Here is a 24399-nt window from a genome sequence, read left to right on the forward strand (position 1 = left end):
GAGTCCTGTCATATTTGGGGGGGGTGGGGTGCGGCTTTTACGAGCGTAACATTTATTATGTATGATTTGTATCCCACACTATTTTCCATTTCGTCGTTATTTATAGGCGGTCCCGGAGAAGTTAGATCATTGGCTAGAAAACACAGGAGCCGACGGCGTCATGCCATCATCGTCTCCCCAAGTCCACCGATTATTCTTCTCCGGGCGAGGCCCACCGCGGGATTAAAACCTCAACTCGGACGCAGAGAAAAGGACGAAACGAAGGTCTGGCCTGTGCCTTTCCTGCCTGCCTGCCTACCTCCCTGCCATCCGTCTGCAACGCGTGCCCTTCAAAGCGAAACCGTGACACGTTCATATTTTATCCGGGGACGGGCCCCCCCCCCCCATCCCCGCCACCACCACCCCCAAAAAAATATAATTACCGAGCTGTTAGCACGCTCGCCCAGGCGCGCATCGAAATACGAGCGACCTACGGAGCGGTTGGGGTGGGGGGTGCTGCCTGATCATCCCAGTCGTGCCGCACGCCGCACCCTGGGCGCACGGCGCAGCGGGGCGGTTCGTTCGTGTTCTAGGAGACGGCGGCGATTCGCTCACGGGGCAAGAGGAGGTGGGGGGGGGCGAGGTCGGTTGGCAGTGGCCGTGGGGCCGTGGTTACGGTGCGAACCCGAAAGAGGGCTCTCGTATCAACCGGCCCGGTGTTTCTTTTTAAATCCTTTATATTAAGTTCGCTTGCTTGCGTGCTTGCTTGCTTGCTTACGACCGTGCAAATCTTTCGGTCGTTTTTTAACACACTTCCCGTGATCCAATCGAGCTGACATTTTCCACACAGACTCGTTGTGCGTGACAATTAATTTTCGTGAATTTATTTTTCCAAAATTTGACACTGTTTAGGGAAAATGCTTTAAATATTGAATTACCAATTGCTTAATGCTGGCAGACAATCATCTGACCCACAGGTGGCAGCCATCTCAAGCCAGAGGACGAGAGGACTCTAGCCGCCACGCATATAAAGGATTTAGAGTGAAAAACTTTGTTTTTACGGGTTAATTTTAATTTTTGGTCTTGAAAGAAGCGAATGGAGTCTGCGTCAGAGCTAAACTCATTCAGCAGAACCGCTTTTTGTGTTTAGTTTGTCGTCGTCGTCATTTCCCCCCTGCACACTCCCGATTTGCACGGTTGGCCTACGTGCGTTGGTGTGAAAAAAGTTCAACGTGTATCAACAGTCGCGCCATCGCGTCACGGTATCTCCAGCGATGCAATAGCCGGTGGCAGCGGCTTTGTTTATTTTGTGTTTTACTTGCTTGAAAAGGGCTCAAGGCGAAAGTCGTAATTGCCATACTCGCGTCGTATAATATTTCTGCTGTGCAAATAATATAAACTCACAGTGATAATGCTATCACATGTCGCAGTAGTAAGAATGAGGATGCACGCAGGATAAAGTGTCAATAATTATTTCGAGATTAAAGGCCCCTTAGCAAAATAACAAATGTATTATCGTCTGACGTAGGATGGTGATACTATTAGCCAGCCGATCTCCTAGTCTAGTGAATTTTGAATCAGCACCATAACCGCAAGGGTTAGATATCAAGACATTGGGATGATGACCAAAGAGAGAAAAACATCTCTCATTTCTGAGTGTCCTCCAATAGACTTTCGGTAGTAACAATAATATGCCTGGCAACCTCTTCGTCTAACTTCACAAAGCAACCCGCTCACCACGAATGACTAAAATAAACAAACAAGCGTGCACCATGGAGTATATCCGCGCGCCGTTTCAATTCGCGTCGGCAAGTCGGTTCGGAAAACGTGCCCCAATTATAACTCACAATTCCCAGCGAATTATACAACATTGCGTACAATGGTTATGTTTCCCCGCCGAATATTTTCTCGGGGTGCTTGTAAGACTTGCGGTAGGTGGACACGTGAGCGGTAGCCACAGCCAGAGCGAGAGGGATACTGAATGTGAGCGTGCCGGGCGTGGAAATATTTTCCCGGGTCGTCGACCAGGAGAGACCCAGCGGAAATGAAGTCATCGTTGCAACACTGGTGGCACTTGGCACAAACAAAGCAGCAGAGTTAGGCTCCAAGGAGCTCAAGGGGCATGAACTTCACGAAAAAATATGGGTGCACCAAATATGAGCGCAAATTTAAATCCTAATTATCATCACGCGCTAATTAACACGAAACATCCAATTCATATCTCTAATCTCTCTCTGGTTATCGTTAATCTTATATTACATCTCCGTATCTCTATGTATAGAATTCAGTAATATCACGACATCTCTGTCTATTGTTCATATCTCTTTTTGATATTTCATTTAGGATTTGTATTCAAATGAAAAGGATTGCACCCCCAAACATCATTTTCTGAATAAGGCCCCCCCAATACCACCACCAAAACAACAAAACTCAATTCTCAAGTGCAGTATACCTTTCGTTAATTCTGACCAAGTGCGCAAGGCATTCACGCACCAGGCCACTGCTGCTGCTGCTGATGATAATACACAAGCCATCAAGTTTACAGTTTTAGAACTGCGCACGCTGGTCGGTTGACATTTACCACTCATTCGCCGCTTGACCTTTGTGGGTCGACGCACATCCGGGGTTCAATGAGTGGCGGACTATTTTTTTTTTACTTTTACAGATGCCCAGTCACACACGCACGGCCATACCCGAACAAAGTTAGACATGCGAATCGAACGAGCGGAGATCATCGAGGGAGCCAGCCCCGTCCTGCGAGCCGAGCCAGGGGACAGTGCCCCATCGAGTTGCCCCTGGTGGATGCAGCAGCAGCAGAAGAAGCCGCGGCAGAAGCTGCGGCTCTGGGCATTTGCATGCTCGAGTGGCTCTGACCGCGCGGCTTTCTGGATGGCTGACTAAAACATGCTAACACCGACTGTATTAACGGTCGACGCTCGCTCCAGATAAACCTCCGACCTGGGCGGGTTTTTTAACGGCTCGTGCTGAATAACCAGGCAGGGCCTTGCTGAGCTGTCTACGTGTGGATGCGGAGGGGTTTGAGGAAGGGGGGGCGGTTGGTTCCGATCCATCTGCCACAAAGAACATTTCATCCCTCCTTGGTGTTGACACCAACACGGTGGTATTTAACGTACACACACGTGGTTAGCCGGGGTTTCTTGTGTCACAAACATGTTTAGAGCGCGGCTCGTACGCACGAGCCACGTTCTGCTGTGACGTGGCGACGTGACGGAGATCTGTTCGACGTCCTTTTTGTCACGTGATTGCGTCGCGTCATTTTGATTCCGTGGCGTGAATTTGTCACACAGTTCGCACGCACCTTTTGGCAACATTTACGGTGTGTTCGAGAGCCAAGCCACAACATTTACAATCTGAGTACGACGTTTCGCCAGTAATTACAACTAGCTTCATCAGGCGGCAGCCAGATTTGTGGAGAAGTCCACCTGTTTCGCTCCTTATATAGAGGCGTAGATGTGTTGACCACGCTTCTGAGCTCTTGCATGTTGTGGCTTGGCTCTCCAACACACCGGTGTGCTTTACTAGTGACGAATTGTCACGTTCTGTTTAACGTGGCAACCCTTACTAGTTGGCTGTGTCGGGTTGTGACGGGTTTTAACGACACATTGATATATTTACGCGATCTAACCCAGAAACCTCTATTATGGATGATATTGGTCGCGAAAGCCTATGCGTTAAACCAAAACGTGGTTCGCTTCGTCTCCTGGATAGAAAAAAAGAAAGCGCCCAAAATGCTCCAAGGTTAAACTATATTTTTTACAATTCCCAAAGTGCACCGCTCAGCCCAGTGCACGCCACAACACGTGTTTGGTTGAACTGTTGTTTCTGCGCTGAGCTATGCCGTCTCTCTGGGAGACGTAAAAAAAATACACGGCTTTCTATGTCGCCGCATTTTAAATCCGGTGCCAGAATATTTTGATGCGACTGCGACCAACAATCAGGAAGCGTTTGAAAAATATTACACAACCCTACCCCCATAATCTCCTCTACCCACCGCCACCACCACCAGCAAAGACAAAGATCCCCCGTATAGTCTTTAACAGACTGTTGGAGTAAGTGTACTGGTAACGAGCAGCTATTATAATGCTGGAACGGTACACGAGGGGTGGGTGGACAGCACCACGCCCGACCGCCTTTGTCTCCCCAGTGGCGATGTTTACACACCGCACCAGGTACTCGTTTGAGGCTGAGTAGACCTAGGGGAAGCTCAGGACTGGACCGAACTCGGGTCACCGGGTTCGTAGCGCAGCGCGCTAAACCGCTATACTTCGGCTCCCCACTACCACCACAACCATCCCACCTCCCCGTTCACCCCACCGCCTGGCACCCCCCCCCCCACCACTCTACCATGACCTCCCCCCAACTCCCTCCCTTCCGTCCCAACCCCCCCACCACCGCCCTCTCAACACGGCACAGCCACCCCCCTCGCGCAGCTACACGGCCGTACCCGCTCAGGGCAATGTCGTGATGGTGAAGGCATCGGGTGACGTGGCTCATCTGCGCATAACTAAATCGGCAGTCTGCTCCTTGCGCTCGCAACAACGGCGGCGAGGTTGCACTGTAGCCCCCGCTCATCACCACTCACGTTTGCAAGCGGAGGAGAGGAAAAAAAAGAAGGCAAACCACAAGGGCCGTAAATTACGGTGATCATCATCAGCCATCCCGTGCACCTCGCAAACCGCAAAGCGCAGGAGGAGTTGGGGAAGGGGGCGGTCGAGTGGGGTCGTGCTGGCCGGCCCCGCTCGCCCGGCCTGGCGAAGTGCTTTGAGCTGACAAAAGCTTTTACAGCTGCTTTTTTTTTCGAAAACGCAACACACACACACAGGCATTAGTAACGTGTAAATAATATTGATGGCGCGGCATAACCGATAGCGCGTTTTAAACGGATCGGCTTTAAGGGAAAATCTGTCCGCATTTAATTTTAGCTTTCCGTGGTCATGTGTGCATAAAGTGACTTGGGGGGGCAGCACTGGGGGGGGGGGTGCATGTATAAAAATAAACAGCTTATTCTAATGAGTGTGTGTAACACTTATAATTGAAAAATCCGCTGATATGTATTAAAATATCCAGCGGATTTTTTTTTTGGCAACGGAGCCGCGCATTTGTACTTGCTGCCATTAAAAAGACATTTGTGCTCGGCAATTATCCACCCGATTGAGCTCGTGCGGCAGTGCTGTGCTCGCTAGCACAATAGCTGTGCAATATTTTAATTTCAGGTTTTAATTTAATGGCGTAAGGGGCTCAAGAGACTGAAACGATGTAGAAATTAACAAAGCGTAGCGGTATAAATCGGAGCAAAGCAGAGGATTACATTCTGATTTATGAGCCCGAGCCACCGCGAATGTATACGGTTTCACTCCGAAATAATCCAAACTCTGTTTCTTGCGCCGTGAAAAAAAAAACACTCGTCGAATCATGCTCCGGGTATTCCTGTGCGGTATAATGGACGCTCGCGTCTGTCGCTCGGGACAGATTGTGGCACGCAAGAGTTACGCAAGAATCGTTGCAACTTTGCCCGTGTGTGTGTGTGCGTGGTGCTTGCCACCCACCCCCTCGTGTGCAATGTCGGCCTTCGTGGATGCTCCCTAACAGCACTTCCCCCTATAGTCTGGTAAGGCTATACGGGAGATCTTTGTCTTTGTATGTCTATAGAAATTGTAAATCCTTTTTTTAAGTCATACAAACAATGACCCATTACAAAATATTCATTTGGAAAGGTACTTTACAAAGAGAGTAATTAAAGTGTTAATAAATGACTCACGCCGAACTTGGGAGAATACTTTTGAGCTAGTTGTTACAGACCCCAATATTTGACGTTAACCTTTGCCTTAAAAGCGGCGGCATTGATTATTTTCTGTCACCAACACACGACATTAGAATGATCGTACCTACACAACACTGCCCCGCCCCTGTAACATATACCCCACGCACAGGAGATTTCGAGGTAAAGACGCAGCCATGCAAGTGCTTTCTCATATCCCACTGCTGGCAGAAGGGCCTCCACTCCATCTCTTGAAGGTATTGGGTCAACTCTTCCAACGTGACTCACTGCCGATAGTTACCCACTAATACTGCGTCTGGATGGACAGAGACGGAGTGGGGGCAGCAAGGGGGGGGGGGAGAATTTTAAGATTTTAGAACACTTGACCCGTCGTTTCAACTGCCGCCATTGGAAGATGGGGTTGAACCGGCGACCTCTGCATTGCAAAGTCCGGGTGCGCAAACCGTCACCACCACTGTGGCAGCTCCCCTCCACGGGAGGCATATTACCAACTAAATAAAAATAGTCAAACTCAATTAGAAAATGATCAAAACAATATTGCTGCATTAAGAGAATCCATTACAAAGTAGACTTGTGGGGGTGGGGGGGCGAGGGGATTGGCGGCTGGAAATAAGGACTAATTAATGAGGCAGGGCACTTCTCTGCGGAGGCTTTAATGGAACATGGCCTGGCCATGACTGGCTGGCTGGCCCTGAGAAGCCTCCTCTCTCCATTAAGCCAGCGTGAGCTAATGGACTTTCTGACTAATGGCACAGCAAATGATGAACCTCGCAGGCCGGGCAATGATCCCTGCCAAGCCATCACAGCCTAGGCGAAGAGGTGAGGTGGAAAGAACAGGGAGGGTCGGAGGGTGTCGGGGTGAAGGGGACGAGGGTGGGGATGGGGCTATGGTCGCAGCGCAGAAAGAAACTCATACCAAGCAAAGTGCTCGAATTGCACAACCACTGGCTCCACGACAAGCTAGGGATGAGTTTTGCATTTTTATTATTTCGGATCTTCAAGGAAAATTTCAAAGCCTCTGTCAGAGCTTCGGATTTGTGTTGTCGGGACACGATGCGTGTTCGGGCTTACGAGAGAGATGTCACCCAACGCCACGTGACCGACACCTTTGGCAGGAATACGGCGGGAGTGACATCATATTGGTGACGCCGCAACCGTGACGTCACTTACACTTTTCCGAATGATCCAAAACTATTTTTTATTTTATTTCGTCCGGATCGTCCCAAATGTCACATCTCGCGGCCTGACCTTTGAATTTATCGGAATAATACGGACAAGAAAAAATAGGGAGCGCATCCCTACCAAACAGCTGCCCACGTAAAGGGCAGAGAGGCAGCATTCGCTGTCAATAAAAATGAGCTGGGCGGAAAGACAGCAGGCGATGAGGACCCCAACCCCCCGGCCGACTCCTCCGCTGCTCGAGTTTAAAAGAATGCCAACGAAAATTATGCCAGAGTGGCAATTTGAAACGCTATGCACGGGGGGTTTGGTAACGTAAGCAAAACTGTAACCGAAACATTTTAATCCAATTCTATGTGCGCCCGTCTCGTTCAGTCGAAACGGTTTGGCATCACGTAAACATCAGTCGCGCAAGCTGCCAGATTAAGGTGAACAAGTTACGTGCAATAACCCGTCAATCCCCAACAAACAAACAAAAAAATATATAATGAAAATAAAAACAATCCTCTTCACGAATACAAAATCCAATGCTTGGACCTTGCCGCCAATTTGAGACTACCTTGAAACGGATCCATTAAGTGGCACGGAAAACGCTCATGGCTAAGTGTGTCCCTCCCCCCCCCCCACACACACACATGATGAGCTGAGCGAAGGGAAGGCCATCGACTCGACCGATCAGGCCTCTGAGAGTACCGTAAGCATCTCCTCTTGCCGACAGAGAGAAGATGGGGCTTGTGGTCCTCACACACCAAAGTCCATGCCGCGCATCTGCCCCGAGTAGCCAAAGCCTAAAAACCTGCAAGGGCTCCAGCTCCGTGGCAATGCCTTCGGGCTGTACCACGTGCCGTTCGACAAACGAAGGTAGCTCGGAGGTTCGGTTTAGTTCCTTAAGAAGCTCCCAGCACGTGGAAGGGAAACCTTGAATATCAACACGCGGAACGAGCCGAAAGCACAAATCGCAGAGCTGTACGGCACGACCGCGAGAGACTGCGGGGCAGTAGCACAGAAAACTAGTCCGACCTGAACAAATAACATATCTTACATATTCTTGGATCTTTCGGTAAAGTCACGTAGAAGGGAAATAATAAAATAATAAAAAATAAAACGTAATAAACTCCTTTGTCAAGGCGCTCTGCTCCTCCCACCCAGCTTAAAATATGCTGCCAAGCTTAGCAGTGTTCATTAGGACGCTGTCTTTCCGACAGCTCTGTTCTTCACCTGAGGACGGGCTGCTTGTGTTGTGGCCGAAACGTCGTGAGAATTCTATTATGTTTTATTTTTATTATTTTATTATTTCCCTTCTACGTGTGACTTTACCGAAAGATCCAAGAATACGAATCCCTGCAGTCACGAAAGCTTTGAATCGAAAATATCTTACGTTCACTTTCTCCGCATCAAAATTAAATATGTTCGAGTCAGTTGGCCTCGTGGATTTCAAGCAGCAGTTGTGTTTTTAGACACGCACACGCCGGATTGGTTTCGCTCTCTCAGAGGTCATCAGCAGAGCCAGGCTTGTGAAACAACAAACACTGCCACTTTAGCAGATGTCATTGGCCCTGCCTTGGCAAAAAGTTATAAGTTGAAAAATATAAATGAAATGCTTATAAGGCTGGAAGGTCATAACCAAAGTCAACATCGACAGGTACAAAAACATAACGGGGGTTGCCTTAAAACAGCGAACTCAACGCACAAAAAGCGGCAGATATTTTTTTTTTTTAAACGCTACAAAACGTATCGAATAAACACGATGCGCATACTTGTTTAAAACGCAGAGAAACCAAACCCAAGGTTCCGCCACCCCCCCCTATGCCCCCCATGCCCCCCCAACTCGCCTTCTCCTGGTGTGATTTTTGGTTTTTTAAAACGTAAAGAATACTTTTGGATAAGTGGGGGCAGGAAAAGGGGGTTACCGTTTGCCTAAAGTGGGAGCCCACAGGGTTGACCGACCGTTGCCGCCAGTAACTTGACACAAGCAACACCACTTGATTTTTTCTGCATCCCCAATTAGACCCCTTCTCGAGCCCTACAGTAGCCAAAATTCCACTGGCAGAGGGAGAAGAGACCCTTATTTCGTGCAGCCACCCGCTTCCCCCCCCCCCGTCACATGAGCTACAGCCGTTACACAATTTGTTGTTGTGTTTATATATATACACACACTTGTATGGCCCCTTTTGTCGATCCACTGCTAGATTAGGAAGCCACTGGAGCGATGCACTTTAAAATTCTAAATTGAAAACTCAATTCTTTAGTGTTGTCCTTCGCCCGCGCCTCTCCATCAGTACGGGTGGCTACGTACGGATGCTAAGGAAGTTCAACGTACAGGAAGGGTTGGGTGTTGGACCACACTTCACCACCACGCTGATCAGTGAGGGCTGGTTGGTTGGTGAAGGAGCAAATCACTCACCGCTGATGTTGGCCGTGGCTGGGATTCAAACTCAGGTCACAGGGCTTATAGAATGAACTGCGCTAACCATTGCGCCACCGCTCCACCCCAGCTGTTATGTAAGGAGTGATATATGTGCGTATGTAAAGCCGAGCGTATGAGCAAATCACTCGAAATAAGCCCATTAATTCGACAACTCCCGGAAATTAAGCGGGGTTGAGCCTGGATAGTGCTTCCATGGGTGATCGATGGCACAATTCGTCTCGTTGTAACTTTCTCACCACCCCCCACCCCCTTCCCCCCTATTGGACATCTGTGAAAAAGAGCTTCATAGGTTATCGGATTCCTGCTGCAGTCTAAATAAAGATTCAGATCTTGATTCTGCATGTCAGGTTGATGTGACGATCAGCAAGCGGGGCAGACAGTGTTGGACTTTACTTATACGGTCCCACGTCTATGCTTCCCCGCCTTCACCTGCACGGTGAAGTATGGTCATGTAACCCCCCCCCCCCCCAAAGACCAGCACGGCATTGGGAGGCCCTCTTCCAGCAGTGGGTCTGTAGCAGCTGTGCACACGTCACCTCCACTCGCTTGTGCATCGCAAGCCAAAGGCAATGCACCGTCTGGGGTCTGTAAAGTCTCAAGTCCTGTGCCGTTGTTTGGTTTCTAAACAGATCCACGCTGTTTACCGCAACAGTGGCATTACGGGGCACCAAATGCACACGAAACGAGCACCAGTTATTGATCAATAAATTGAGTGAAATCCCTATGTATGTGCTTCACTCATACAAATCACTACGTGTGAATTAGCCAAATAACGAATTAACTAGTTGACAAAATTATTAACTAACAAAACAAACACATTAGGTAACTAACGAATGCACATACAACTACCACTAGTCATTTTATAATAATAGTATTTTTTGTGTCTCTGTACTTTTCAACAAAAGTCGCTCGTACATTTTTGAATAAACTGGCAAACCGATCTAAATAACCAAAAAACTAATGAGCGAAACAATCTAATCAACTAACTATATAAAATCGTTCACCAATAAAGTAAAATATTAATACACAGACCCACACATACACACACACACATGCGCGCGCACGGCAATTCAATATTCACTTACGATGATAATAGCCACGGTGTGGTTCGAGAGGCCCTGTAGCGCAAACGCACTGGGATCACTCAAGCCAGATTGAATTACTCGCCATTTCAATATCCACGAGTCGCCAGCGGCCACCGCGTTCACTTTCATTTGGCTCTATCCACCGGCGGCGATAAGGAGGGACCCCCTGCTCCAAACCCACGTGGGGGCCCTGCTCGTCTCATCCGCGGGACCCTCACAGCAGGGGACGGCCGGGGAGTTCCCGAAGGTCTCCCGCCCCCCCTCCCTGACCAAGCCAAGGTGGCCCCGAGCAAAACTCAAGAATGTCAAGAGGGCATCACTCACTTGTATGTACGTACTGTATGTTGAACTTCTTTACCACCGTACGATGCAAAACCGTGCTAATCGGAGTTGTGGAGGAAAGGACAACAAACTAAACACAAAAAGGAGTTCGAAATAAATGAATTTTCAAAATGTATTTAAAAGTGCGCAGCTCCCAGTGGCTTTCTAATATCAGAAGGAATAGAATTCCAGACCGCCGCAGAAGCGCACCCGAAAGCGCGCGATGCGGTGACCGCCTTTGCTCGATTGACCAGCCAAAATCCGCTGCTGCGAGGATGACCGGAGTTTGCGTGATGGTTTATATGCTCCTCGACGAGATCACAGCAAGGTGAGCTGATCCCTCACCTGGCTGGCTCTGTGGCGTTAGGGTTGCCCCACCTGACCTGCTTTTAAGCAGACTCACCCCCCCCCCTAGATGAGCGATGGTAGCCGTTCCCCTGGGAAATGTTGTAAGTCTTCCCGGGAACGTTGCAAATCCCAGTTAATGTCAGTCGCATTACAATAGCAATGATGGTCCTGTACATCCGGTGATTAATTTCAGCTGGAAGTCCGGAACGTTGCTTTGGGAATCATTCTGGAATGCCACATCGATATTGCTCTGCTTCGTCCTCATATATTTTCTAAACCTCTCAATATAATTATAGGAATATAGGTTACAAAATATATATATCATTATTACGTACTCTAGTGGTACTGTCCCCGAGTCCATGCAAGCCGAGCAGGAGTGTTTCGCACTGGCCAACTCCTCCTCCTCAACCCCCTCTTCGGCTGTTGTGAGATATATTCTTAGGTTTTTTCGGTAAAGTCACGTAGGTAAAACATTAAAAAAGTAAAATAAAATAAAAATCACGACGTTTCGGAGGCAACACAGCTGTCGTGGCTGTGACGGTTCCACCTGAAGACAGAAGCTTGTGTTGCCTCCGAAACGTCGTGATTTTTATTTTATTTTACTTTTTTAATGTTTTACCTACGTGACTTTACCGAAAAAACCTAAGAATATGAATCATTGCAGTCACGAAAGCTTCAAATCTAGAATTAATGTTGTGAGATAATCATCTTCAACACGAAATGTCCCGGTTTTGTGGGACCTCAGGTGGCGACCCGAACCTGTAAAGTTGGCTCACACACATCTGTCTTTTAAAAACCTAGTTTGAAAAAACGAATTTCTTGACAACTGCGCTTCTTGTGTTCAGTTTGTTGTCCTTCCCCCGCACCTCTGATCAACACGGTTGGCTACGTACGGCGCGAAAGAAATTCAACATGCATTCAAAGACAAAGACCCCCCTGTATAGCCTTACTTTACAGTTGGGGCAAGTAATGTTAGCGAGCGCCTATGAAGGCCAGCAAGGCACACAAGGGGGTGGGTGGCCAGCACCACGCCCGGCCGCCTTTGTCTCTCCAGTGGCAAAGTTTACGCACTACACCAGGTACTCATTTGAGGCCGAGTCGACCTAGGGGAGGCCCAGGACCGGTTCAGATAATCGTCACCGGTGTTGACCCGCATTGCCGGGTTCGTAGTGCAGTGTGTGAACTGCGACACTACCTCTCCCCCACAACATGCATACATATACAAAGAGTTGACCAGTCCGAAGTCGGGTGAGTATTTCTACACATACATACGTCTGACCCAGAGGTCGGCAAAACTAAAATAACAAAAAAACGAACTCAATATTTTAAGTGCCGCCGCAATGCGCGTGAACAGAAATCACACGAGGCAGTCTTTGAAGGGCCGCTTGCAGCTTCGGAGTCGCAGGTTTGCAGGCCGACCCCCTCTGGTCTAGCTCCTGAAAGAGCTTGCCCACCTGCCTAGCCCCCCCCACCCACCCCCCCGAGGGAACTCGTTTACCCGAGCCGCTCGCTCGACCCGCTCGTCTGGTCAGCACGTCACGCACACAGAGCACCACGCCGGGGGGGGGGGGGTTGTCAAAACCACCACAACCACCACCACCATCATCATCACCACACCCCTCGCACCTGTTCGGCGAGACTGCTGGAGGAGGGTCGCGAGATGTCGTCGTCGCCCTTGGTGCTTCCGTCCCGGTCGTCGATGACCAGGTCTATGGGCATCTTGCCCTTGAGGCAGCTGATGTACCGGTGGCAGAAGTTGTCGCAGAGTTCGTGAACCTGAATGGGACACGGTCGCAGATTCGTCACCCATCGTCGTTCACGACGGCGTCGTCGGCGGCAACGTTTTTTCTTTTCTTTTATCGAGCGCCAACAAACGGTGCTCCGCAACTTCGCGACTGGCCGCTCGGCATCTTTGAGGACCTGTGGCTCTGCGAGGACAAAAAAATATTCTACGTGAAGCTCCGGATGCCGCACAGAGAGTCGGATATTCACATTGGCTTCGTGAGAAAACTCTCAGGGCCAATGGAGAGATGAACAAGTATAATACTGTGCAGGCATTTCTCAATCCACTGCTAGATGAAGGTCTCCCACACAGCCTGCGTGTCAGGGAGGTTGCGGATTGAAAGCAGGGGGGGGGGGTGCCCATAGAAAGACGTTGGAGCATAGCAGTATAGTACAACAATGGGTTTTGATGTACTGCCCCTCCGCTGTTCGTCGATCACGTAATCCCGAAGCCTATAACACCTGTTTCAATCCTGGTGGTCCCTCATCCAAGTACAGTCAAGTTCAAACCTGCTTAGCTTTCGAATTATGATGTATAGGCATGTATACGAAACCATTCAGGGTTAATTACGTTTGTCGAATAGGCGTGTATACAAAAACGTACACACACAAGACTCACATTGAGGTATATACAATGAACAGGTTTCAAAAGTATCAAACACTCGTGTTGTTAGCGAGCACATATCGAGGCCGGAACGGCGCATGAGGTTGGCATGTGGCCATTTCGCCACGCCTGGCCCGCCTTTGTCTCCCTCAGTGCTGACGTCTGCGCACCGCACCGATGACGGTGCTACACTTTAAGACTCTGTCACGGCCTGGAAGACTTTGCAGTTTTTTCCTGGATTTTTTCTGTTTGCGCATAGTCACTTTAAGATGTTTTCTTGTTCATGTTTTTTGTTTGTTGCGGTTGCACCCGATTCAAGAGCCGAATGGCTCACAGGGCTATACCAAATAAATGAAACTGAAAACTGAAAACTGAAACCAATGTTAACCGTGGCTGCGAATCCAACTCGAGATTGCCGCTGGCATCGATGTATGTCTACGTGTATGACTTAATTAGGTACGGTACACGTTAAACATGAGAATATGTTTCACATCGCTTACTACATAATACAAAGACAAAAATCCCCCGTAGCCTTGATAAACTGTTGGGGCAAGTGCTGTTAACGAGTGGGTGGCCAGCAGCCGCCTTTGTCTCGCCAGTGGCGATGTGAACACACCGCACCAGCTACTTATTTGAGGCCGAGTCGACCTAGGGGGGGGGCCCAGAACCGGTTCAAATAAACGTGGCTGGTGTTTGCCGTGAGCGGGAATTGAACTCGTGTTGCCGGGTTGGTGGCGCAGCGCGCAAACCGCTACACTCCCGCTCCCCACATAAACCGCGTGCGTGTGTGTGAGGGCTCTACATGTCGCTGGGAGGGTTTTATGGTCGATGGTCCAGAATAAAGACGGAGTGGCAGTGAAAGGAGGGAACGCGCTCCGATAGGGCATCCACCGAGGAGATGGAGCGATGGAATCAGCTCGTGAGCAGGCGCGAGGTGGATTGATCCATCGCGGATTGTGGAGGGATTGCGCCGCCTTTGTGGGAGGCTTTTTCGACCAGCAGTGGATTGACCCTGGCTAACGAATAAGACATACATATATATGTATACAGTAAATGCATGGTATCAGTTAAAAATTTGACTTGGAGTCTCAATTGGCTCTCACCTGGCCCTAAAGATCAGTCTCTCATATATAACCTACTTATACTGGCTACTTTCACGCGATATGTACATACTTAGGCTACGCACAGAGGCCGTATATAAAAGCTATAAACACATACACGTCGGGTGCGCACATAGCCTGACGTACACACACAGAGGGGGCCACACACGCACGTGTACTACGCGTGTAGCCATGTGCGCGCGCTGATGCGCACACAACTCGAGCAATGATTCCCATAACGCCACACCGCCACCCAATCCCCTGGATCTCATCTCTCCGTATCGCCTCCTCCTTTGGCCGATCGACCGCATTCATGAGACCGCCGCAGGAGGATGGAGTTGGGGGAGGGGGGTGGGGGTCCCTTTTGCCATCCCCTCTCTCACACCAACCCCCTAATATGACGACCACATTAAATATTCTGCGACCGATATTTTTTGTTTGAAAATTGGGGCAAAATTCATTGTCGCGCAAGCAAACTTTGTCGAGGGTGCGAGCGTGCGAGCGAGCGAGTGTGTGGTTGGTTTTTAGTGTGCGGCACCAACAACAAAAAGAACAGGGGCCGCCACCACCACAACCACCACGCCACCCGCGTTTGTCACACCGGGGACAATTAGCGAGGATGAAGGGGGGGGTTAGTAGGTACAGGCGGCGCTGTCGTCGAGTCGCGCGCGAGCTTTAATTGCTCGAGTCGACTCGTGGCGGGTAGGAGAGAGAGAGAGAAAACTGGTTTCGAAGTTAATTATTAATTAATTAAGTTAATTATTCAGGGGGACGATGCCCCGCGCGCACTCTCTCGCGCTCAACCCCTCCCCTGCCGTGCGGTCGCGGTTCCGCGCATTTGAAATAAAATGAAATAAATCGTTCACTTTATATATATCGGTTGTCATAAAACAACGCGCGCCAGGCTCATTAGTTTAAATGGTCGTAGCAGTAATAATAATCATCGTCGTCATTATGATGGTGACACCAGCGCGGTGCGCCAATCACTGGCGCCACCGCTCCACGTGTCTGTGTGCGCGTATTCGCATCTGCACGTATCGATTGTGACCGGTCGTTGTTCTCTTCACGTTCGTCGGGATGTTTTCCCAACGTCGATTCAATCGTCATGATACTAACAATGAATAGCAATCACGACGGTAATTTGCAGGTGTGTCAATCCACTGCTGGATGGATTAAGGGTCTGGGTGTGGGGGGCTCCACCTAGGTTGACTCAGCCTCAATTGAGTACCTAGTGGCGATATGTAAAAAAAACATTTCCACTAGAGAGACAAAGGCGGCCGGGCCTGGTGGTGATGGCCACCCCACCACCTCGTGTGCCGTTCCAGCCTTCATAGGGGCTACTCGCTAACAGCGCTTGCCCCAACAGTCTGTTAAGGCTACACGGGGGGAGGGGGAGGGGGTGGGAATGAGGGTATTTGGTGGGGCAGAGTAGGTATCACTCGCCACTGATGTTAGACGTGAGCGATAATCCCGACTCAAGTTGCCGGAGTTCGTAGCGCAGCGCGCAAAGCAATGTGCCAAAAAACACAGCAGCGAGAGAGCTACCGAGATTATTACATCTACATTGAATAAAATATATAGACGACGATAAATATATATAGTGTACGTCAAGTGTGTGTAAGCGACGGCGACGTGAAAACTTGATAAGCACACGGGGAATGACGTACCTTCTCCAATTCTAAGAGATGAAACCGTAATACTTGTATCGCCTGGATCATCTGCAACAACAACAAAAAACAAATGAACATTAAAAAAAATTCATCGATTAAGCGTGACTCGTGATCAATGGGCCAACTATGGCGGAACGCGTGCCAAACGTCCTCATTGTCTCCTGCCTGCCCGTGTCGCCATCCAATACCAGCACGCTCCCTCTTCGGCCGGACACGAACGCGGCGTGCAAACGACAGACGACTCCCATGTAGCCTTTAAACAACAGGCTGTAGTAATAGGGGGAGGGTGACAAGTTGCTGCTGTTCGCGAGCTACCTCTATGAAGGCCGCAACGGCACGACATATGAGAGGGAGGTGCGGCAAGCAACCACGCCCGGCCACCTTTGTCTCCCCCAGTGGTGATGTTTTACACCAGATATTCGTAACTGATGTTTTGTTTGTTATCGTAAGCGGGGAATTCGAACGCGGATCGCCGGGTTCGTAGCGGCCAGTGCGCTAATCACTGCGCCACGCGGCGTACACACAAGACAAAGACAAAGCTCCCCGTGTAGCCTTCACATAGTGTTGCGGCAAGTGCTGTTCGCGAGCAGCATCCTCTACACATATACACACATTATTACAAATAACCGCAGTATTGACAATTGGTATATTACTACACATTGCCACGCAAATATAGTATAACGCACTACAGTACGTAAGAGTGTTCCAATTGAACACGCGTGAATGTATATGTGCAATATATAGGACAAAAGCAGGCGCTAACTTGAAAATGATTGAAAAAAATGTTTTAGGATAATTTGGCGTTTTGGACAACTGCCATTCATGAGCGTTCATAGGTGCAACGTTATTGACACAGTTGCACGCATCAGCTGTGTATCTGTTTGTGTGTGTGTGTGTAACTGTGTGCATCAACTGAGTAACTAGTGCGGTGTGTAAACATCGCCACTAGGGAGACAAAGGCGGCCGGGCGTGGTTCTGGCCACCCACCCCCTCGTATGCCTTACCGGCCATCAACAGACTGCCCAAACAGTCTGTTAAAGACTATGCCGGGGAATCTTTGTCGTTTGTTTCTATACAACAAAGTATGTGTATGTATATATACACACACACAATAGGTGCTCGCTAACAGCACTTGCCCCAACAGTCTGTTTCAGGCTATACAGGTGATCGTTGTCTCATATCTATAAACAGGGATTCATTTCAGCCAAATGCTGGCCGGGTGGGGAGACCCGGGAAAACCTTTCGGTACGCGGCACACCACACCCAGTATACCACGCGATACGGGCTGTGTGTATTTACTGTGGTCACGTTGCCACCGATACTTCAGGCTGCGAGCGACCCCGCAACTATTCAATTATCGATTATGCTCCACGTACGCACACACAAATACACAAAAGGTCCCCAGTATAGCCTTCAACAAACTGTCGATCCCAAGTGCTGTTTGCGAGCACCTATTAAGGCCGGAACGCTACGCGAGTACGCGGGTGACCACCACCACAACCGGGCTGCCTTTGTATCCCCAGTCATGAGGATTACATACCGCACCAGATACCCATTTAGGGTTGAGTCGACCTAGAGGAGGTACAGGCGGAAATCGAACTTGGGTGGAAATCGAACTCGGGTGGCCGGGTTGGAAGCTCAGTGCGATAAGCACTGCGCTTCCGCTCTCCACTACACTAGCGTACACACAAACATATACACACACACACATATATATACACACACATACATATACACACACCCACATATATATACACACACATATGGGGCATTGCAAATAGACATAGGTATGTATCTATACCGTCGAGGAACACTTTACAAGCTACAGTGTCAATTCCGATCGACTCTCTAAAATTAAAATCAACAAGCGACGCAAAATAATGACGCGGCTATGTTATACTAAGTCAAGCGGACTTTCATCATCACCAGCAAGCAGCATCGCCAATACATAACAACTCAACAAACTCGCCGAACAGTATCGTTTTACAGACTTTGGGAGAGTGAGAGAGAGTGGGAGGATCGAGAGAGAGAGAGCAGAGGGATACTTAAAAAAAACATCTCACAATTTGGAAGAGAAAACGGGAGAGCGCAAAGTTTCCGCACACATCTGTTTCAATTAGCGGCCAGCGCGCGCTGCACGGAGGCCAATTAAAATGTAAGAGGCACCCCCCCCCCCCACACTTTGATCTTCCGGCAAAAAAAATCCGGCACGCGGGCATTAGCGATCATCAAGCCACCAACAATCGCCCTGTGTGTTTGTGGTTTTTTTCTTCTTTTCCCGATCCTTCTGTTCGGCGGATTAAGCTCAAGCGCGTTAGAACACAAAAGCGACGCTTTCACAACACGAAGGCTTAGCGATCGGTGTGCTGCCACGGTTCGGGCATCCCCGTGCGCGCGCGCTGTGTCTCTGAATAATAACAATGATGATGATGCTATTGTTGTTTGCTGCTGCTGCTGGTGCCGCTCACGTGCACACCACACACGGCACCGCGCGCACCGAAGGAAAAGATTCCGCCTCCCCCCTCTCCACCTGTCCACCGGCCCCGCGTAGCCGCGTTAAAGAATATTCATAAGATGGCTGTTGGGGGGGCTAAGTGTTGCGAGTGAGCCGCCGATGAAGAAATGGTCGGTCGGAAGGGCTCACGGCACGAGTGGTGTGGCCAGAAGCAGCGCCCGGCTAACCTGTCGCCTTTGTCTGCACACTGCCGATGTTTAACAAACCGCGCCGGGTTACCACCAATTTGCGGATAAGTCACATTCACAATACAAAGATCCCCCATATAGCCTTAGACTGTTTGGGGAAAGTGCCGTTAGCGAGCACACACGAGGGGTGGTGGGTGGCAAGCACCACGCTCAGCCGCCTTTGTTTTTCGAATGTAGTAGCGACGATTACACATCGCACCAGGTACTCCGTTTGAGGCTGAGTCGACCGAGGGAAGGCTCAGGGCCGGTTCGGACAATCGCCACTGGTGCACGGTCGTGAGCAGGCATTGAACTCGGTTCGCCGGGTTTGTAGGGTAGCCGCGATAACCACGACACTACCACTCTCGATAAAATATACTCACTCACACGCACAATCGCATGGATACAGGCCTGTGTGTGTGTGTATCTGCAGGAAATGTCATCCGTTGTATGAGTGTCTCGAAACATGACAGCAGTGCAACTCGATCTGTGGTGATGAATTAGAAGTAATTGATGATGATGATGATATTCATCACAAAGAACTACTTACCAAATTATCCAGCTCCGGGTTGGATGAAAACAATGGCTTCTCTGCTCTCACCTGCAGCGAATGAAAAAAAACACACAAATTAGCCAGGTGTGAGAGCAAAAGTAGACGATTAAGCAAGTGACACACCTAATTGGAACGTCTTAATATTGATAGCAAAAACAGGATATGTGTTTATATACTTTAAAAAATATATATAAATAGAAATACTAAGATGCTTATAATACATACAACTGTAGATAATTACGTGTGCGTATATATTTACAGACAAGCCACGTGTACCAGCGTCGATTGGACGTTTGTAAATTGATCCTCCGTGTTGTTTCGTAAGGCACCATACGTTGCTATGTTTGTCGCACGATGTGGTACAATCGCACGGCTCCTATAAATCATGTAGCATTTAGCCGCGTAAAAGCTGTTACGCATACCGTGGATCATATTTTCATGATAAATTACGATACACATTCAACCATGTGTGTGTATGTCTTCACACATATGTTTTTATGTGTGGGGAGCGGTAAGTGTAGCGGTTAGCGCGGTTACGCTACGAACCCAGCAACCCAAGTTGGGTTCCCGCTCATGGCCGACACCAGGTGACGATTATCTGAACAGGGTCCTGGGCATCCCCTAGGTCGACTCGGCCTCAAATGTGTACCTGGTGCGGTGTGTGAACATCGCCACTGGGGAGACAAAGGCGGCCGTGCGTGGTGCTGACCACCCCCTCCATCCTGTGCCGTGGCGGCCTTCATAGGTGCTGCGACTCGCTAACAGCACTTGCCCCAACAGTCTGTTAAGGCTATACGGGGGATCTTTGTCTTATGTGCGCATAGCTTTGGACAGCCGCTATATTAAGCTGGGAACACGCCGGTTCATTTGTCGCGTGACGTCACGAGCCGGGATCATTTATCTTGCAACGATTTACATTTTAATTGATGGACGATCGATTTATTAATTGCACGATTTGTCAGCTAAAACGCACGTTAATTAATTAATATCATTCTGTTTATTAATATTACTCTACAACTCCGGAGGATATTTGTGACCAGGTCGAACGCGAGTTATGTCGTCCACACAAACACAATGTGTAAGTTACAATTCCTACATTACTTATATATGTAAACTCGTTCGTGTATTTCATAATGTAATTGATTATCTGGTTACCCAAATTTGTCTTGAGTAATATTTGGATCGCGTCTGTCTCTACGGTATTGCAATTATTCACTTATACCACAATACGTGTACTGTGTGTATGTATATATATAAACACACACACACACACGCAAGGCTTATTTGTCTTAGGTGAGCAAAAGCGTACGCAAATTATTCGGTGGGAATTAATTAAATTGCAGGCAATTAACGCATTCATTGCGAGAGCAATAACACAGCAGATGCAGCCTTGTTAACATCACAAGAATAAATATTCACGCTGCTCGCTTTAATTCACCGTTGCATTTTCAAATTTAAGTTAGACACAGTTAGACACACTTCCACAACACATGACGCCTACAAGCTATAATAGGCATAATATTAAGTAATTATACCAATAGCCACACTTGCTGCATTACAGTAATATATTGCACTGCGCGGTCACGATGTTGCCGCAAATAGTAATTTAGTAACGATGCAAAACAGCGATTTAGCGCAAATAACAATAGGTTTTAGGACAATTACAGGAGTGTTCCAACAATGTTAACGACACGGGTAAAGGTGTGTTTTAATAACAATACTTACTTGCCAATGGTAGTTCAAATAATTATAATCAATACGACTTCGTGACCGCATGTCGCGTAAGTGTGTTGGTGATGGCGCCGCGCGTTTATTCTCTACCCCCCCCCCCCGTCACCTTCCACTTGACCATACTTCACCATTCCCGTACCTGCTTGGCGAACACGGCGATGTCCTCGTTGAAGGAGTCGGAAGAGCAAACATCGCCCCCCGCGACTCCCGGCTCCCTCGGGGTGCAGGTGGCCAACTCACACTTCTCAAACACGAGGGCCAGCAGCGGGAACAGCGGATGTCTGCATCACAGTGGGGGGGGGGGGGGGGTAATTTTTTTTAGGGGGAGGGAAGCTTCATCCAGTAGTGGATAGATAATGGCATGATGATAATGCGAGGACGTGGTTGTTTTGTTTTTGGTGTGTGTGTATTTTCTGGGACGTAAAATAAGTGTAATTATTGTGTATAAATTGTATTGCTTTCAAACCATGTAACTTTGTATGAGTGAGTTTCATTATCCACGTATTGCTTACACACGTATACACAACATACACCACCCACACACATATATATACAGACACACACATACTGCACACGTGTATACACCAGACACACGAGATGTACACATACCGCCAGACACAATCCACACACACGTATAGTGTGTACACCAATTACGTACACAACACACGCATACACACCACATGTACACACACTACAAATATATATACTACACTAGACACATTCATACATCCTATACTACACACCACACGTATGCACCAGTCACAAACACCGCACACGCGTCACACATATATACACACCCACTCCAAATACATCGATATACTACACTCGTCGCATGCATTACGCACGATGAACATATACTCCAACACGCACACGCCAGACGCACACACACACACGCGACACTCGCGGACATTATACACGTGCACACGCTAAACCCGCAAACTAAATATCCCGATTCACGCTCATCATAACGCGCTTCTTATTACTTCGTATCGTGTCCGTGACGTGCCGTCACATTGGGCCTGTTTTTTAAAAATCAACACACAAATCGCATCGTGCTCGCAGGCGATGGCATTCCACGTGCACACGCAAAGCACGTGCACGTGCGCACAGGGGCACACACGGGACTCACGCTTTGGTTCTTTGGGTAAAGTCAGGTAGAAAGAAAATAAATAAATTTCATAGAATAAAACGTTTCGATTGCAACACAAGCAGTCGTCATCAGGTAGGACTAAATTTGAGAGCGAGAGAGACAAAACACAGACACGGAGACACACAAACAGACACACAAGCAGAGTGAGAGAGAGACAACACAGAGACACACAGAGAGACACACAACATAGGGACACACACTGGACTCCTTACAGGAACACGCCGGCTATGCTCATAATTAAACGATTGTCAAAATAAAAAAAAAGTGTCCGTAATTGGCGCCCCAACAATCGAACGGAAATTGCGCATTATGAAGACGCTTGGTTAAATCGGCTTCTCTTTTCTTTTCTCCCTTTCAAAGTCACTTTGCCAATAGGTGTGCAAACCCCCCAGAAAAAAACTCGACGAGCCTTCGCTTCAAAGTAATTGCGAAAGTAACGCATCCAGCCATTGCGGGGCCTCCCTCGGCCGTTCCTCGGCATGTCGACGTCTCCGCTGCGCTTGCGACGCGACTCGCGTTACGTTCAGCGCGCCGCCCGTACCGCCCGCCGCGAACATTACGGCCGCTGCAATTTTAACACGTCGCACTAACGCCGTCGAGATGATGATCGTGATTATTGATAAGGTGTCATCCGCATGATTTGGCACATTCATACCGCACGTGTTCCAGGTAAAGTTGCCGAGTCACTTCCCCCCCCCCCCCCGTAGCTTCTGGTGTCAATGTTGCTGCTGTTGTTGCTGCTGCTGTTGTTGCTGCTGCTGTTGGAGTTGTTGTTGCTCCTAAGCTCGTCGGAGCCCGTACCCGTAAATGGAGTCCTTGTCCCTCTTGAGCGCATCGTTGACGGGGGAGCCCATCCCGGCTGACATGACGCCGGCGTGCGCGGGGTGCGGGTACTGGTGGCCGTGCAGAGGCGGCCCGTGGTTCAGGTGATGCACGGGCTGCATGGGCCTCGGCGCGTGCGGGTCCCCGTACATGGAGGCCGGCACCCCGACCCCGTCCATGCCGCCGTAATGGCCCAGCTCATCGTACTGCATCAGACAGTAGGCACAGCGCGCGCGGGGAGAGAGGGAAGAGAGATGGAGAAAGAGACACGGAGAGACAGAGAGAGAGATAGCCTGTTGTGTGTGTGTGTTTGTTTTTCCGGCAACTCGCTGTTCGGGCGGTGATAACCGCGGCGGAAACGGCGACGGGCAGGAGGGCTGCCGAGCGGCCGGCTATCGTCACGATCTGACGCCGCCAACTGGACGTGTCAGACACGTAAACAGGGTCTATCTTTCATCCGCCAGAGCCGAGAGGGCACCGCTGAGCCGCCATCACGTCACAAGTGCAGCGGCGGCGGCAGCAGCGGCGGCGGAGGCTGCGAACCCCGACAGCTGCCGCGAGCCGAGAGCTTGCGGAGCCGAGCGCCCGGGATGCGAGCACGCGTGGTGCGTGCGAGAGAGAGACGGGGGGGAGAGAGAGAGAGCGAGAAGGGTGAGCACTCCGGATGAACCTACCCTCTGCGCCATGGGTCCGCGCTCTCGGGCTCTCCTCTCCCAGCCGCCTCCGCCGCCGTCAAAAGCCCGGGCCGCTCCCAGCGCCTCCGCTGACGCCGCCCGCCCGCCCGTCTCTCCCCCCCCGTACGTCGGCTCCGCGGCTCCCGCAGCCGATCCCGACTCGCAGCACCCCCCCCTCTCCCCGAGAGAGACGCGGGACTCTCCCCGGTCGCAGCGGACGATCCGAGGCGGGACCGAGCGCGCGCTCGGGCTGCGTGAAGCCGTCAACAGGCGCCTCTCCGGAGCCGAGCGGGGCTCATGGCTTTTTGCCACTCCAGCTGTCAATCACCACCGCGTTGTCAAGGCACTGAATGAGTGATGATCCGGCGCGCGATTCGACTGGTCGCCGCGCGATGCTTGGCCTCGGCAGTGCAGGCAGCGCGTGGGGTTTCCGTGGGGCTCGAATATGTCACCTAGAGCGGCGATTTCCCGTGGCAGCAGTAGCAGCAGCA

The 24399-nt window shown here is 49.7% G+C and overlaps 1 protein-coding gene across 1 annotated transcript in view; it reads right to left on the reverse strand.

Annotated features, from left to right (window-relative positions):
- Nucleotides 1-24020, reverse strand: part of LOC144944054 (homeobox protein Meis1) — a 96400-nt gene extending 72380 nt beyond the window's left edge. The window contains exons 1-6 of the mRNA XM_078872093.1: nt 23909-24020; nt 23214-23440; nt 21402-21543; nt 19529-19579; nt 16294-16344; nt 12767-12916 (exon numbers count right to left, since the gene is read on the reverse strand). Of these exons, the coding sequence (XP_078728219.1) occupies nt 12767-12916; nt 16294-16344; nt 19529-19579; nt 21402-21543; nt 23214-23440; nt 23909-23920 (633 nt within the window). The 5' untranslated portion in view covers nt 23921-24020. The remainder of the gene's footprint in view (nt 1-12766; nt 12917-16293; nt 16345-19528; nt 19580-21401; nt 21544-23213; nt 23441-23908) is intronic.
- Nucleotides 24021-24399: the final 379 nt, after the last annotated feature.

This window comes from Lampetra fluviatilis, chromosome 33 (assembly GCF_964198595.1).
Source record: "Lampetra fluviatilis chromosome 33, kcLamFluv1.1, whole genome shotgun sequence".
NCBI lineage: Eukaryota > Metazoa > Chordata > Hyperoartia > Petromyzontiformes > Petromyzontidae > Lampetra > Lampetra fluviatilis.